Consider the following 16342-nt stretch of genomic DNA (forward strand, 5'->3'; position numbering starts at 1 on the left):
CAACAAAGTATTAAAATGTCTACACAAAAATATGTAAGTTTTAATGCCATCTTATATTACTTTTCATAGGAGATTCAAAACCACCCATCATGTAAAATTGGTAGTATATTTAATAATTTTCTTCTCCCATATTTAATAATTTAATTTTAATTTTATCGGTAATGACTAGTTACCACACGCGCTTGCGCAAATAGTCTAATGCCAAATGTGTATTTTTAAATTACTGTTTTAGAATTTATCAAAACATCATCCAGTATCTAGGCGTATATCCATGCAAGATTATCAATTTTTCATAAAAATAAATATTTCAAGAATCCATAAATATGACATGTGGCAGAAATGTTGGATTAACTGGCAGAAATGTTGGATTAAATGGTGCAATAACAGTTTAGAGGATAGTATCAAAAACTGATATCCATAAATATGACATGCGGCAAAAATATGAAGCACCCTCACTGGATAGTACCCAAGCATAATTTTTGCAACACAAAACCTTATTAATTTTACCAGTTTAGCGTGATCCATGCTTCCTCTTGCTACCACTTCAACTAGAAATTAAATGAATTCTTGATTATTTGACCAAAGTTCATGTTAAATTTTATATTGTATTTTTTAATACACTATAACCTATTCATAGTATAAGTTCAACAATTATGATTGGGATGTGGTTCTAACCTAAGATATTTCTTATGAAAATCGATGAATAAGTTAAGAATAATAATATAGTTAACGGAATATTCCATTACTAAAATTTACACGGATGAAATACATGAGTATTTAGAAAAAGTAAATGATATAATAAAAGATAAAATAGAAAAAATAATAAAAATACTAAAATCAAAATAATATAAAATATTCATTTCAACTAATAATTACACCAACATTTTTTAGTTCACCTTAGAGGCTTAATTTTATTGGTTCTTATTAAGTTTGTAGATGTAAAAATAAAACCAACTAATAATCAAGAATAGTTAAGGTCTTAAGGAGTCTTGTTTTTTACAAAAAACTTTCAACACTTATAGGTTGTGGGTCATCGGAATAAAATTACTACTTCGAAACAACAAATTAAAGCATATAATAATTTAATAATACATTTCTTTCTCGTCATGAGCATGCAAAAACCGTCCAACGCCCCTCACCTACCAACGTCGAGTTTCTCCTTTTAAGTACCCAAACACCAATTCGCAATCCAACATTTTCGCCGAACAGTACAACATCATCTCATCTATCTATCCTACGTTGTTGCTTCCGATCCATACGTCATTTATTAATTCATGGAAGGAGACGAGCCGCCGCCGCCGCCGCCGCAGTTGATATCCAACGCCAACGACCTGCCGCCGCAACTCTTCTCCTTTCCGTCCACTTCTTCCTTGCAAGCTCCGCCGCCTTATTCGTTGTTGAGCCCTTTACTGCCGCCGACGATGCAAAGCTCGGCTCAGCTCGGCCCGGAAATCGATTGGGTCGGGCTTCTTTCGGGCTGTATGGATCAAACTACGCAGGCGCAGGTGGTATTGAGTGAAAATGGGAATAAGAGTAAAGGGAAGTTAGTTCAGAATGGTAAGAAGAAAAACTTTCCGCCCAGAATTGAGTTTCATACGAGGAGCAGTGAGGATATTCTTGACGATGGATTTAAATGGAGAAAATATGGCCAAAAATCTGTCAAAAATAGCGCCCATCCAAGGTATTTTTATTTTTATTTTTTGCCTTCTTAAACTTTTTTTTTTAAACATTTTCTTATACAAAGTAATTTTTTAAATAATTGACTTTGTTTATGATTTTCAAATATATAATTTTTAGCTGTTAATACTAATTTAATCAATGTAATATTTTAAACTACTATATACTGGTGCTTTCATGCTAGTTTTGCATATATTTCCTTAATTTTTCTTATGTTTCGATCCAATTCATTACTCTTTGTCAATGTGTTTAAGTTGTTCTTATGAAGGAAAAAAATAATAACAAAAGGTACCCATAAGTAATAAAATTGGAAAACACTTCATAATAATAATAATAATAATAATAATAATAATAATAATAATAATAATAATAATAATAATAATAACAACAACAACAACAACAACAACAACAACAACAACAACAACAACAACAACAACAACAACAACAACAACAACAACAACAACAACAACAACAACAACAACAACAACAACAACAACAACAACAACAACAACAACAACAACAATAATCATGAGTGGTTACATGATCGAACCTCAAATAGTGGAGTATTGATTCTTTGTGCTAAAAATAATTGAGAAAGTTTAGAACATATACTGCATTGTAGGGAATCGTGAGTGTTTCAAGAAAAAAATAGCAATCTTGTTGGCCTAAATATTATGCATTGAAAATATAAAATTTATATAGAGTTTACATTGTCAAATAAAGTTGTACTTTAATTAATTTGAGTTCAACTTGTATGTAAACCATATTGTGTATACATCGAAAGTGAATTAAATGCTCCTAATGGGATGACCAAGTGAGTGAAGTATAATCATATCTAAAGGTCACGATTTTAATTTTTGTCAGCATCTACTTGGTTGACAACCCATCACATGAAGTCTTCATTGTGCAGTTTATTTCTCTTGTGTAATTTGCAAGCTATTATATAATATGGATGTTTATTCGATAATGCACAAGTAAGTTAATAAGGAAATACCAGGACTATGTGGTCTAATGGTATCCGGGTTGGACTTCCATTTGGAAGATTATATAAGTTCGAGTCTCAGTGGAGGCGCTATTGGTTCTTTGTGTTTCAGTAGGTTGAGAAAGTATACGAACAGATACTACAATGTAATAGAGCCAGTAACTTTCAAAAAAAAAGTTAATAAGGAAATAACACATCAAAAAATGGCAATTGTATAAATCTCTAGCATGGTCCTTTATATCGATACATTTAAAATAAAATCGATTATCATAAATTTTTAACCAAACCATGTAAACGCACACCCCTAGAGAAGGAGCCGAGATATATAACAACAATTTAAATATAGAGTTTCGCATTTTGTAATGCAATAATATAATATTGTATGAGATTATAAACAAAATTTTATATTGTTATTATTATTTGTTCAGGAGTTATTATCGGTGCACACACCACACATGCAATGTGAAGAAACAAATTCAGAGACTGTCAAAGGATAGAAGCATTGTGGTGACAACTTATGAAGGCATTCACAATCATCCTTGCGAGAAACTTATGGAGACTTTAAGTCCACTTCTCAAACAACTTCACTTCCTTCCCAGATTCTAATTTCTAATACAAAGTACTATACTACATACACACCTCCTCAATTATATTGCCTACTGCTAATTCGGTCTACTTTAATTATACATTATATTATTAATCAATCAATTCCTCAAGGGGAGAATTGAAGTGATTGATCTCTGCTAATATATACACATGCTATATATATATATATATATATATATATATATATATGACTTTTAAAATATTTCCTTAATTGTATCAGTTGTATGTATATTATGAAAGAAATACAAATGACATGTTAGATATATTATACTTTCCAAATATTTTGATTTTTTTTTTTAAAGGAGAAAATAATAAATATCAAAATAACCATTAAACTACTCATAAAAATGCAATGAGTAATATTAAAAAAAATGATATATACTCCCATTTCTTGATTGATGTGGCAGTTAACTTTTTAAATTTATTTTAATAATTTTAAATAAGATAAAAAAAATTAAAAATTTAAAAATAAACCCCCGGTCTCCTGCGCCTAAAGATGAAGAAACCTCTTTGTCGCTTCTTGGTCTACCCTTCATTGCTTTGTCTCCCGTCCAAAGACGAATGAGGTTTTTTTTTCCTTTAATTTTATTTTATTTAAAATTATTAAAATAAATTGTAAAAATAATTTTTAAAAGTTAACCACCCCGCACGAAACTATATGTCACTTTTGATTTAGTTGCAAGAATTTGACTTGTTTAGAGAGTCAATTGCATTTTTTTTAGTTAATTGGTTCAATTGCATTTTCGTATGTAATTCAATAGTTATTTTGACCCTTATTCCAAAAAGAAAATTATAAGTTATTAGCATGCATTTTATTAAGGTTTTTTCTTTTTATTTATTTATTATACATATAAGAGATTAATTTTATTTAAAAAACATAACAAAACAAAAAAAAAAACAAAACAAAACAACAACAACAACTATATAGTCTCAAAACCCTTGGGTTGACTTAGTTTTTTTTTTATAATAGTGAAAAAATCAAGATTTTTTCTTTTATGGTCTTCACTTGCAAATCTTGCATTCTTATCACTTTATTTACACTATGCGCTTAGTATCTCAGGAGTTTAATCTTAGCCTCCCTAAATCTAAAACCAAATAGTAAGTATAAGGTAGACAATGTATGTTTGAATTATTATTTTTAATTATCTATAAACTTTCATCATTATAAATAAAAGAAAAAATAATTAAATAAGTCATTGAGCTACATTATATTGAAAAATGTAATTGGACCCTAAAAAAAAAAAAGAGTAACTGACCCATAAAGAAAACTAAAATTATGCAATTGGATCATGCCTCCCGATAATTCATTGAGTTGTTAGTTTTCGGATGGTGTGTTGCCATAAGTGCCAATTTTAGAGTTAATTTAACAAAGGTCTTCCGAGTAGAGTGATTTTTCACAATTGGTCATCGTCTTTTAATTTGGACAATTTTGACACTTGACTATCAAAATCTTTCCAATGTTGGTCCTTCCGTCACAAGCTCGTTAAGTGGACGTCAAATGAAGGGGTAAAACTGTCCTTTCACTTGCTGAGTGTATACTTCATCGTCATTCCCCTCTGTATATGTTACATGTATCAAAATCCCCAAATCCTCTCTCTATACGCGATATGTATCAAAATCCTCAAATCTCATCCTTAAACCTAAAACCACAATCTTTGAATTAAACGAACTTAGATTCTGATCCAAGAACGAAGCGCGTTGATGGATTTGAGAGGAAAGCAAGCTAACATTGGTCGCAATACTGGTTCACCAGGTAACGCCAATGTGTTGCTTATGTATTGTGTAATATATGTAGTGTGCGTTGTTTTCAAGCCGTAGGAGAATGAAATGCTAGAAGTGGGGGCCAAATTTAGACTTTGTGTTGTGTTCTTTAGTATATGATGTGTGCGTTGTATATTGTGTTTCGTATACATACATGTGGGGACCATTTTCTATTTGAAAATGGTGTGTGGACCATTGTTTGTCTGGTTATGCATATGCTAGGGACCATTATTGTTTGTTTTTTAATGCATTTAGTGTAAAGTAGTCTAAAGTGACATTGGTATGCATATGTATTGTTGTTGTCTATACTATAAAGTAGTTCTTTGTAGTATAAAGTAGTCTAAAGTGTACTACAAATTCTCAATCATTGATTTGTAGAATTTTTACTCTTAATTTAAGACATGGAGGAAGGATAAGTCAAACTTTACATGCTAAATATATTGGTAGCACTGTTAGTTCATTTAATGATATGGTAGAAGATGAGTGGAGAATGATTTGTTTAAAGGAGAGCGTAGGGAAAATTGGGTATACCATGGATGACAGTTTGAGGTACTTCATAGTGATTGAAGTAAGGTTGCAAGAATTGGTGAGAGACTTTGATGTTTGGAACCTAGTTAACCAATCTTGTAGTCCTAAGGTAATAAAAAAATTGGATTGTAAAAAGAGGGGTTGGTAATGATGCAAATAAGTGTGATGGTAGTGGAACATGTCCTCTATTTTGTGGTCTAATGATATCATTCCCTAAGTGTACAAGCGTTCATACCGTTCTCTTCACACATTTATGAACAGTTGCAGTTGAATGTTGAAACCTTTCAGCTACTATACACTGTGTGCATGCTTGGCACTAAACATTAAGACACATAGCCAATTGTTCTCCTGTACTAACATTTCTTGTATCATGTAACACTTTCATGTGCTTCAACCTCTTACAAAGAAGAAAGAATACATGTGGCTTCACCCTTAATTGTTCATATCATCTTGTAGGGTGTCCAACTAATAATTCTACCATGTATTGGTTGCCTGTGAGTGCAGAGTTTCTATATGGCATCATGTCTACATTTTCCATTAATAAACATGCAGTAGTGAGGACAAATACGTGCCCAAATTTTTTCCTCATCTCCTCATTGAGTCATATGAACTACTTGAGTCATTCTCATAAGTAGTTGAGCTATAATAGACATTGTCATGAGTAGTTGAGCTATAAGAAATATCATAATTGTTGTTTGACATTACATGCCCAACACATTGTAAAAAGTTCAAACACGTATTAATATAAACACATGCTTAACATATTACGATTTAAAACACAATTAAAGTAGTCATAATACAATATGTCAACATACTAAAGTACAATTACTACAACACCTTGTAACTACTACTAGGAGTTGATCACACAAGTAGTCATAATCTAAAGAACATGTTCATCATACAAGTAACAATTAATACAATACTCATTAGAGGGAAATCAACCAAGCCAATCGCCTCTCTTCGGGCATTGCAATAAAACCATTTCGGTGAGCTTCAGACATGGCAAGTTTTTCAAAAGCATGATTATAAGCTTCCGGACTAAGAGTTGAGAATGTATTTAGAATTTGCACACTTCTCGTCATATTATCAACATGGGTCATTCCCGTACTCATTTCACTTGCAGATTCTTCTCGTTGCTACCTAAGTTTCTTTTCATTTCGCTCATCTCTCATGTCATGCAAATCTTCAGACATTATATATATTGTTGTATGACTACCAAACGCACCAGCAATTTGATCTCTCCAATTCTTGTTAACACTCATTTTACCACTACCTGTAATCTCATATGCACTCCGTTTGCCCTTAGAACTATTCCCACAACTTCTAGTAGGTTGTTCGTAGCAATGGTCATAAAGTTATCTTCATTTTGCCTTTCCTCATTGGAGTTCACTGGTTGTTGCGTTGAAGGGTTCACAATGCCTCCAGTAGCATAGTTGTTGCAAAAAAATAAGATAATGCATCTCATAATGTTTGCAACCTTGGTTGTATAGAGTTCTGTAGATCTTGTGTTTCTACGGAATAAAATAAACGTTCATTAGTGTCATCTTTATTATATTAGTGTAGTATATAATATTATATAAAACTAAAATTCATACCTTGAAGAAAATTTTCTCAAACTTCATCATCTACCATAGCCTTATTTGTTTCATCATTGAATGTTACCACAGTGTGGTTTAACACCTCTAATAAGCGCTTATATAAATCCTTGCATCTGTTATGCTTTATAGTTTCCACACAATTGACCAACAGTATAAACACATCTTGTTTTCTCTTTAAGTTCTTGATTCATTTCATTCCAGATAGAGTATTTAAAAACAGGTTGTCCAGTAGGGTGTCGTTTGATCTTATCATAAAAATATGAAGAAAATCGGCCAGGGTACTGTCCAACCACTTTGAATCTTCGTTATGCGTATTCCGTAAGTTACTCATCTACAATTTTCATTAATTTTTCAATTAATATTCACAAAAATCAAGCATGCAAATCATTGTAGAACCTCAAAAGGAGGTTCTGCAATTGGAACCTCAAACTGAGGTTCTAATAGAATCTCAAAATAAGATTATAATTTCACTGCATTTGATATTTTATGGATTTAATCTACAGATCAAGTACCGTAAAAATGAGATCGATGAGCAAGAAACAACCATCAATTATCATAGCAAAAGAGAAACGAGATAACATTATATTCATCAAATGTTATGTATTTAGTCAGACTAATTATTTGACCAAATTTATATTAAATTTTATATTATATATTTTTAATATATTTTAACATATTCGTAGTATATGTTTAACAATTATGCCAAATCTAATTAGGATGAGGTTTGAACTTAAGACATTTCTTATAAAAATTAATAAGTAAGTTAAGAATAATTAATAGTTAAAGGAATATTTCGTTAATAAAGTTTATACTAACGGAATTTAGGTTATTTAAGGGAAATAAATAATATAATTGAGGGTAAATAAAGAAAATCATTAAAAAATAATAAAATCAAAATAATACGAATCATTAATATTATTGGTTCTTATTAAAATTGTACATAGATGTAGATGTAGATTGTAAATGGTAGAGGTAGATTGTAGATACAAAAGGCCTAAACTAGTAATCGCATAAACCAAAGTTACCAAACCAGTAAACCCTCTGTCTCTCAATCGCTCAAAGAGTCGCGAACCCTAAATCGCAGCGCAACCACAGCCCTCCCTGTCTCTCAATCTCTCGCAAATCACGTGCTTGCTGCCCTCTCTCGAAGACTCGAACCGATGGCTCGTCCTTAATCGCAAACACTAAATCGCAGGTCGCCGCTCACCGCCTCACAGCCTCGCCGGAGTCACCATTCGCCACTCACCGCCTCACCCATCTCAGACTCTTTCCGATTCTCAGTTCTTCACTTCTTCCAAGTTCCAACTCTCAAGGGTAGGTCACTAACTTGCATACTAATTTTATAATTTCTATTTGAGTATTTGTTCACTTTGATAGTATGATTTATATATAAAAAAAAAAAAATCACACAGAATTTTATTTTTAAAAATTTGCAGACTTGCTCGGTCTTTCTCCAAACTCCAGAGTCCATAATTCAGGTCTCCAGGCTCCAAAATTTCAATAATCAAATGTTAAAGGTAATTTCTAATTTTTATAATTCTATTTGTTCACTTTAAATTTTATATTAAAGAAATGATATGAATTACTGCTTTTAAGTGTGTTAGTTTATTGTGTTGTATTGTGATTCTGTGTTAGTGTTACTGACTTACTGTGTTAATTCATAACTTCATACGAATATGTTAGTCATAACTCTGTGTTATTAACTCTGGTTAATTCATATAAATATGTTAGTTTATTGTAGAATATGTTTAAGTAATTTAGTTTATTGAATTAAGTACACACTAATTCACAATGTTAGTTTATTCACTGTTTCATTATTTGGCCTTTTAATTTTAGTATTAAATTATTTTTTTAATTATAGATTGGCAGTATGTGGAAGCATGGTTATTTCTTTTCCTAATGAACTATGGCAGATAAGCAGATTAGCAGTAAGCAGTATGGTTGTATGGGCCTACTGAGTATGGCTATGACTTGTGAATTTTGAAGACTATGAAGTTCACTCTAATAAGTTAGATAACCATTTATTAGTTTAAACCATTTATTGTGAAGACTATGGACTATAAAAATATGAAGTTCACTCTCGGTTTTTCGGTTACCGAAATAACCAACCAAAACCGAAATATGTGTATGTTCGGTCGGTTTCAGTCGGTTACGTAGGTTAAAAAAAACACCATTGGTTATTCGGTTATCGGTCGGTTATTAACCGTAACCGACCGATGCTCACCCCTATGCACGGATGCTTACTTCAATACTACAATTCTAAAATTCATACAAGTGCAACTATGCATATATTGTCATCTCGTACGCCTTTTTAGCCCTAGGTCATGTCTGTATTTTCTATTTGGGAATTGGGAGCTTTGAATTTTCCAGAGAGAAATTTGTTCCACTGTGATGTCATGTCATTCCCAATTTTAACACCGTATGTAGCCACTTTGTCATCCCGTCAAGATTTGGACTTCATTGCACTAAATTTAAGGGTTGAAATGAATAATTATAATATACTTTTCCCCCCTCAAGAATTGATTTCATCTTCTGATGTTCAAAAGTTCAAGTCTTTAACTAGTGTTTGTTGAAATTGCTTAGGGAGATTTTAAATTAGAGGCTTGTATTCTAAAATCTTCTTCTCTAGTTAATGTTATTGATTTTCAATGGAATTGGGCATGTGGTTTTTCAATTTGCCATGATACTTTCAGCATAGGTAGAAAACTGATTTAAATCAAGCTCTGGTTGGCCATTGGTTAGGAATAGCTGAGATAATTGTTTAGGTTATTTATGGGATAAATTGAAGGATGAACAGAAAAAAACGTTTATATTGATTATGTGACAGGTCTAGATATAAAAGTAACACGGATATATAGTTAGTAGTCAATAATTTTAAAATGACTGCATACTATATCAATTCTGTTATTTTAGTACTTCACTATAAATTAGATTAGAGAGCTAACTGTTTATTTGTGTGTGTGCACACATGTGTAATTCTGTGTATACACATGGACTCCATATTTGGGGAAGGAAGACGGATGCAACTGTTTCAGTGCTTGAAAATCTGAGCAGTTCAACTTGTTATTATGTATATGTATGTATGTAATAAATGAGCAATGAAACTAGTCTTCTATGTGTAATTTCATTCTTTCATGACTTTTCATTACTCCTTCATAGAATATTTAAATTAATTAGTCTTTGAGTCTTTCATGTTGCCATAATTTCTTTGATTTATCTCAAGGCTTTCCCATTTTCCTTACATGCCTGTTCTTTGATTTTTTGATGAACTTAATGGATAATGTCTTTCTCTTTTACAGATTAGCTATTATAGAGGGTACAAATAAATTGTAGCTGTGCTTGCTAGCCTATTACTATTTCCAATGGTTATGATGGATGTTGACTCGACTGACTTGAGGCCTGAAAGAAGTGGTGAAATGAGAGAACGAGATGATTCGCCTGGTAGGGAGAGGTGGGGTGAGGATGGACTTGATGCTTTGGAAGAAAATGATCTTGAGAAATCTAGGGATTCAAGCAAGCATCAGAGCAAGACTTCTGGGAGTTCTGGCCGAAAAGAAGAAAAAGAACATAGAAGTAAAAATCGAGAACGGTTAAGAGAGGGAGAGAAAGAGGATAAAGGTTTACAGAAGGACCGGGTGTCCAGTAGAGATAGAAGGAAGGAGGATAGAGATGATACAGAAAAGGACAAGACCAGAGACAGGGTTCGAGAGAAAGATACTGACAGGGACAAGTACAGAGACAAAGAGAGAGATAGAGGAAGAGAGAAAGATCGTAGATATCATGAAAAGGAAAAAGAGCGAGATAAGGACGACTTGGAGAGGGATGGTGGACGGGGTCGAGATAAGGAGAGAGCAAAAGACAAAAACAGGGATAAAGACAAGGACAAGGAGAGGACAAAAGATAGAGAAAGAGAAAAGGAGAAGGATAGAGAGAAACAGAGAGAAAGGGAAAGGGAATATGATAGGGTGAGAAGTAAAGATGCAAGTGATAAAGAAAAGGTGAAACAGAGAACTAGAGAGGAGTGGGATGTGGTTCGTGGTAAGGAGAAGTCAAGAGACACAGATGGAAGCTATCGGAATAGGAGCATGGATGTGGGAAATGATGACGTGTCAAGATTCAATGAAGAAGATGGTATTGATGGGGACTTATCTGAACAGGAAATGGGTCTAGCTGATGCCGAGGATACCAGGATTTCTCTTGTGAAGGGTGAATCTATTGGATCACAGCCTGCTGTTCCAGAGCTGGAGGAACGTATTTTGAAGTAAGTACTTAATTATTATTTTAGTTTCTGAATTGATTATGCATCTATCAGTATTTTAATGCCTGTCTCTGAAACAAAACTTTATAAAAACATATTTTACTGGATATTATATACTGTCATTCTGATGCATCTGATTTATGAAAGCATCTTTATATAGGGAAAATGCTGCTTTGGATCCTAGTAATTCCATATACTTTATGGATACATAAATTGGTCTTTGCTCTATTCCCAACTCTGAACTTATGGTTAAAATCCATTTGCCAAATTGTAATTGGTTTTTTGGCTTGGCTGTGATTTTTCAAGATTGTAGCTTCATGATGTTTGATCTCTATCTTGTTTAATGGAATGTGTTGTCTGATATTGACTGAAAAAACAAAAGAACTTTTTTGTTAAGTGGGATGAACTTTCAATTTCTTATTGGATGTGAAAAACTACATTTTGAAAATATTGGCGGGTATTTAGCTTTAATTCTCACATAATGCCTTGTGACCTCCAGGATGAAGGAAGAAAGGTTGAAGAAAAAATCAGAAGGTGCCTCTGAAGTTTTAACATGGGTTAACAAGAGCCGCCAGATTGAGGAAAAAAGGAAGGCTGAAAAGGAGAAAGCCTTGCAGCTCTCAAAGATTTTTGAAGAGCAGGTAGATTGTTTATGTTTTCAGATATTCTTTATCTGTTGCTTATCAGTTATCAAATATAAATTAACCCCACCCCTCAGACACCACATCCAAAAAAAACCAAAACAGATTCTTGTTAACAGCACAAGAATTAATCTTTGCATGATCAATTTTTCAGGATAGAATTGATCAAGAAGAAAGTGATGATGAGGAAGCAACGCGACGCACTACTGGTATTGCTCTCTCTCACTCTATCTTTCTTCATTGAAATATTTTTCTCATTTTTAGCAAATCCATAATTTATTATATGTTACGTTTAAATAGGGGGATGGGAAGGAAATTAGTTTGATGTGGTACTTCTGTCTTGGACTCTCAATAGAATAAGATTATTACCTGTTGCAAGCATTTGTTTGAAAAAGGGGCCATTTTGTCTCAGATGTGAGTAATGAACTGAAGTTCTTGACTTTCAATGAAGGCTGTATTTTGAATCTACATAAAAAGTTAATCTTTTTCTTTGGGTTGGTTGGTCTGAGCTGAAATGCAGTCACTCCTTTTTATGTCTTGGTAAATTTGGTGGTTGGGTTCTCAAAAGAGAACATAACTCAATATATAGTTTATTAAATGATTTAATATTGGCAGTATTCTTGCAATTTTCAGATTCAAATGTATGGGTCAATGAGAAATGTGAATGAACTTTATTTGATTGGATCAGTCTAATTTTTATTATACATCTTTCAATAGAAGAGCTGAGTGGGGCAAAAATTCTTCATGGGCTTGACAAAGTACTTGAAGGAGGTTCAGTTGTCTTAACTCTCAAGGATCAGAGCATACTTTCTGGTGATGATGTAAATCAAGGTACACATTCAAGTCTTATTTTATATTTCCCCCATTTTCTTGCATATTCTGTCGAGTCTTCATCTTTTTGGGATTTGTGGACTCAGATTCTAAGGTGAGGTATATTGTATATCTCAGAGGTTGATGTGCTTGAAAATATTGAAATTGGAGAGCAGAAGCGGAGGGACGATGCATACAAGGCTGCAAAGAAGAAAAAAGGGATTTATGATCAGAGGTAGGATTTAATGTAATCATTAATAACGTAATTAGTGATAGACCAAGGTGTTTATTATGTTAATGATTTATCTCTCTATTTTCTAATTTGTGCAGTGATGAGCTTGATTCTGAAAAGAAAATGCTTCCACAATATGATGACCCGATGGAAGAGGAGGTTAATTTATTTTTTTCTTTATTTTTTTAATTTTTTTTCTAGTTACTGCTACTGATTTGCAATATTTATTAGTACTGTCTTTTTTACTTGGCTTATTCTTAACTTCAGGGTGTGACCCTTGATGGAACTGGACGTTTTAGTGGTGGTGCAGAGAAGAAACTGGAAGAGGTAATTAATTTGTTCATTTATATTGTGAATGGCCCTAAGGATTGTTTCAAGGAATTTGTCTGTTAATCCAAGCTCTATTTTTGAATTGCCAGCTCCGGAGAAGAATTCAGGGGGTTGCCACAAAAAACCACACTGAAGATCTCAATTCCTCTAGTAGAATTTTGACAGACTATTATACTCAAGAAGAAATGCTTCAATTTAAGAAGCCCAAGAAAAAAAAATCTCTAAGAAAGAAAGAGAAGCTGGACATAGATGCCCTTGAAGCAGAGGCTATTTCTACTGGACTGGGTGCTGGGGATCTTGGTCCTCGGAATGATAAGACAAGGCAAGCCCTAAAGGAGGAAAAGGAGAGAGCTGAGGCTGAGATGCGAAGTAAGGCATACCAGACTGCATATACAAAGGCTCAGGAAGCATCTAAAGCACTTCGACCTGAGCAAGCTATTACCACCAAGGCAGAGGAAGATGATGCTGTATTTGATGATGATGATGAGGAGCTTCGAAAATCATTGGAAAGGGCAAGAAAATTAGCTCTGAAAAAACAAGAGGCTGGTAAATCTGTACCAGAGGCCATTGCATTGCTTGCCACTTCAAATGCAAACAATTCAACTGTAGATAATAACTCCAACCCTGCAATTGGAGACTCGCAAGAAAATAAGGTTGTCTTCACAGAAATGGAAGAGTTTGTCTGGGGTCTTCAGCTTGATGAAGGTAGGTGACATCAATATAGTAATGCTCAATAGCTTTAAATATTTGACATGGCACAGTGTTTTACTCATTAGTTTTATCCAATACATGACTGGGTGATCTCATCTCTCTTGCATAACTTGTGTACAACCAGATTATGAGGTTTAGGAAGATATGGAATGCTTACGTTCCCTGATGCTTCCTGCTTATATCCCCATCCCCTGTTCTTTTTTTTTTTTTTTTCTTTTTTTTTTTTCAGACACCATTCAGGATGAGAGAATTTTGCATCAATAACTTTTTCTTACTTTTAGGTGCAGCTTTCCATTCTCTCCATGGAAATCTTTTGTGTGTTTTTGGTCCTTTTTAGTATGTTGGATCTATATATTTATGTAGTTTTCTTCTTATAAAGTGTTGTAGTTTTTGTAGATGTATTTTTACTGTTATCTAATTTTACTTTACTGTTTTAGATTCGAAAAAACCAGATGCTGAAGATGTTTTCATGGAAGATGTGACACCGGTTTCTCCTGAAGCAGCAGCAATAACTGAGGATGGTGGCTGGACAGAGGTGAAAGAAACTGAGAATAATGAACCAGCCATAGAGGAGGATGAAGAGGCGGCTCCAGATGGCGCAATACATGAAGCTTCTGTTGGAAAGGGGTTATCTGGAGCTCTCAGGCTTCTGAAAGAACGAGGAACACTCAAGGAAACAATTGAATGGGGTGGTCGAAACATGGACAAGAAGAAAAGCAAGCTTGTTGGCATTACTGACCAGGAAGGACCCAAGGAAATACACATAGAGAGGACTGATGAGTATGGCCGAATTGTAAGTACTGTTGCTTGACAAATCCTTCTTTTCATATTTCTGCATCAGTATTTTGTAATACCTCCTATTCACCATACTCTATTTTTTGGCTTTACTAGTTGACTCCAAAAGAGGCCTTTCGGTTGCTTTCCCATAAATTTCATGGAAAGGGCCCTGGCAAAATGAAACAAGAGAAACGCATGCGGCAATACCAAGAAGAGCTAAAGGTGAAACAAATGAAAAATTCAGACACACCATCACAGTCTGTGGAGAGAATGAGGGAAGCTCAAGAAAAACTGAAGACTCCTTATCTTATTCTTAGTGGACATGTTAAACCAGGGTACGTCTCTCCTTAACTGATTTATTCTGTCTCCTTGATATCACTAACAGCATCTAGTAAATTTATCAGCATGCTCATAATTCTTTAAAGATGTATCTTACTTTCCTTTAAAAAAAAATCAATTTTGCATTTTTACTGTTGCCAGGCAAACTAGTGATCCCAGAAGTGGTTTTGCTACTGTTGAGAAGGACCTTCCTGGTGGTTTAACACCTATGCTCGGTGATAAAAAGGTCATTGTATTTTCAACTTATGTTTCTGTTGTCTAATGTCCTTTGCAGTTTCATATAATAATCTTTTCTAGTTTGTTATTCAGTCTGGATTTACTACTAGTGTTATCTCTGAGTTACAGTGTTATTTAATATCTCAGGTTGAACACTTCTTGGGCATAAAAAGGAAATATGAGCCAGGTGACTCTAACTCACAAAAGAAGCCTAGAACCTGATTTGAAGTTAATGCACTCTTATGCGTTGAAGGTTGAAGCAACTGGTGCTAGCACTACATTCTTGTTGAAAATCATCAATCATCAATCTTGTCCCACAAGTTCAACGGTTATAATTGACATTACAATCTTGTTGAGAGCATCAATGAACCAGATTCCCTATCACTTGAATTTATTTGGGATTGTTGATCACTTTCATTTGCTACACTTTGCATTAACAAAATATGTCTTTTGATGGTGATGAAGAGGGTATATCAATGAAACAATCAGTTGTGTAGAAACCAACTAGTTATGTTTTGTATTCCAAAAAACTAGTTATGTTTTGTACATCTGTAAACAATTTATCCTTTTGGTATGTATACTGAATGTATGCTGATATGAATAGAAACTACGGAGTAATATATAGACATCCCAACAAGTTTGAGTTCTTACATGTTGGATGTCAATTGTTATACCATGGTCTGAGTTTACACTGCACTATGGATCCTGGTCCATGTGTTTGTGTTTGACTTTTTGTGTCTTGCGTTATGAAATTTGTGTTTGACTTTTTGCGTCTTGCGTTATGAAATTCTGTAAGTATGAATTCTATACTTGGAACAAATTAGTAATTGTCTTATAAGAATTCAAATATTCTTAAGCTATAGAGGTGTAGTTGAC

At 33.5% G+C, this 16342-nt stretch overlaps 2 protein-coding genes across 3 annotated transcripts; both read left to right on the top strand.

Moving 5' to 3' along the window:
* The first annotated feature begins 1214 nt into the window (after positions 1 to 1214).
* Positions 1215 to 3412, top strand: LOC109164939 (probable WRKY transcription factor 43). The gene is made up of 2 exons (XM_019313499.1): positions 1215 to 1681; positions 3088 to 3412. Exons 1-2 carry the CDS (start codon positions 1275 to 1277, stop codon positions 3263 to 3265), a joined length of 585 nt encoding a protein of 194 aa, XP_019169044.1. The 5' UTR covers positions 1215 to 1274; the 3' UTR covers positions 3266 to 3412.
* Positions 3413 to 10484: 7072 nt separating this feature from the next.
* On the top strand, positions 10485 to 16142 carry LOC109165432 (SART-1 family protein DOT2). 2 transcript variants are annotated; one of them, XM_019314184.1, is made up of 12 exons: positions 10485 to 11413; positions 11910 to 12051; positions 12206 to 12260; positions 12769 to 12882; positions 13000 to 13096; positions 13192 to 13252; positions 13361 to 13420; positions 13513 to 14128; positions 14572 to 14927; positions 15026 to 15246; positions 15392 to 15476; positions 15614 to 16142. In XM_019314184.1, the coding sequence occupies exons 1-12, from the start codon at positions 10515 to 10517 to the stop codon at positions 15686 to 15688; spliced, it is 2781 nt and encodes a 926-aa protein (XP_019169729.1). In that variant the 5' UTR covers positions 10485 to 10514; the 3' UTR covers positions 15689 to 16142. The 2 variants fall into 2 exon arrangements, with proteins under 2 accessions (XP_019169729.1, XP_019169730.1); XM_019314185.1 differs by having other exon boundaries at positions 14587 to 14927.
* The last annotated feature ends 200 nt before the right edge of the window (positions 16143 to 16342 follow it).

Source organism: Ipomoea nil, unplaced genomic scaffold (genome assembly GCF_001879475.1).
Source record: "Ipomoea nil cultivar Tokyo-kokei standard unplaced genomic scaffold, Asagao_1.1 scaffold3069, whole genome shotgun sequence".
In the NCBI taxonomy this organism is placed as follows: Eukaryota; Viridiplantae; Streptophyta; class Magnoliopsida; order Solanales; family Convolvulaceae; genus Ipomoea; species Ipomoea nil.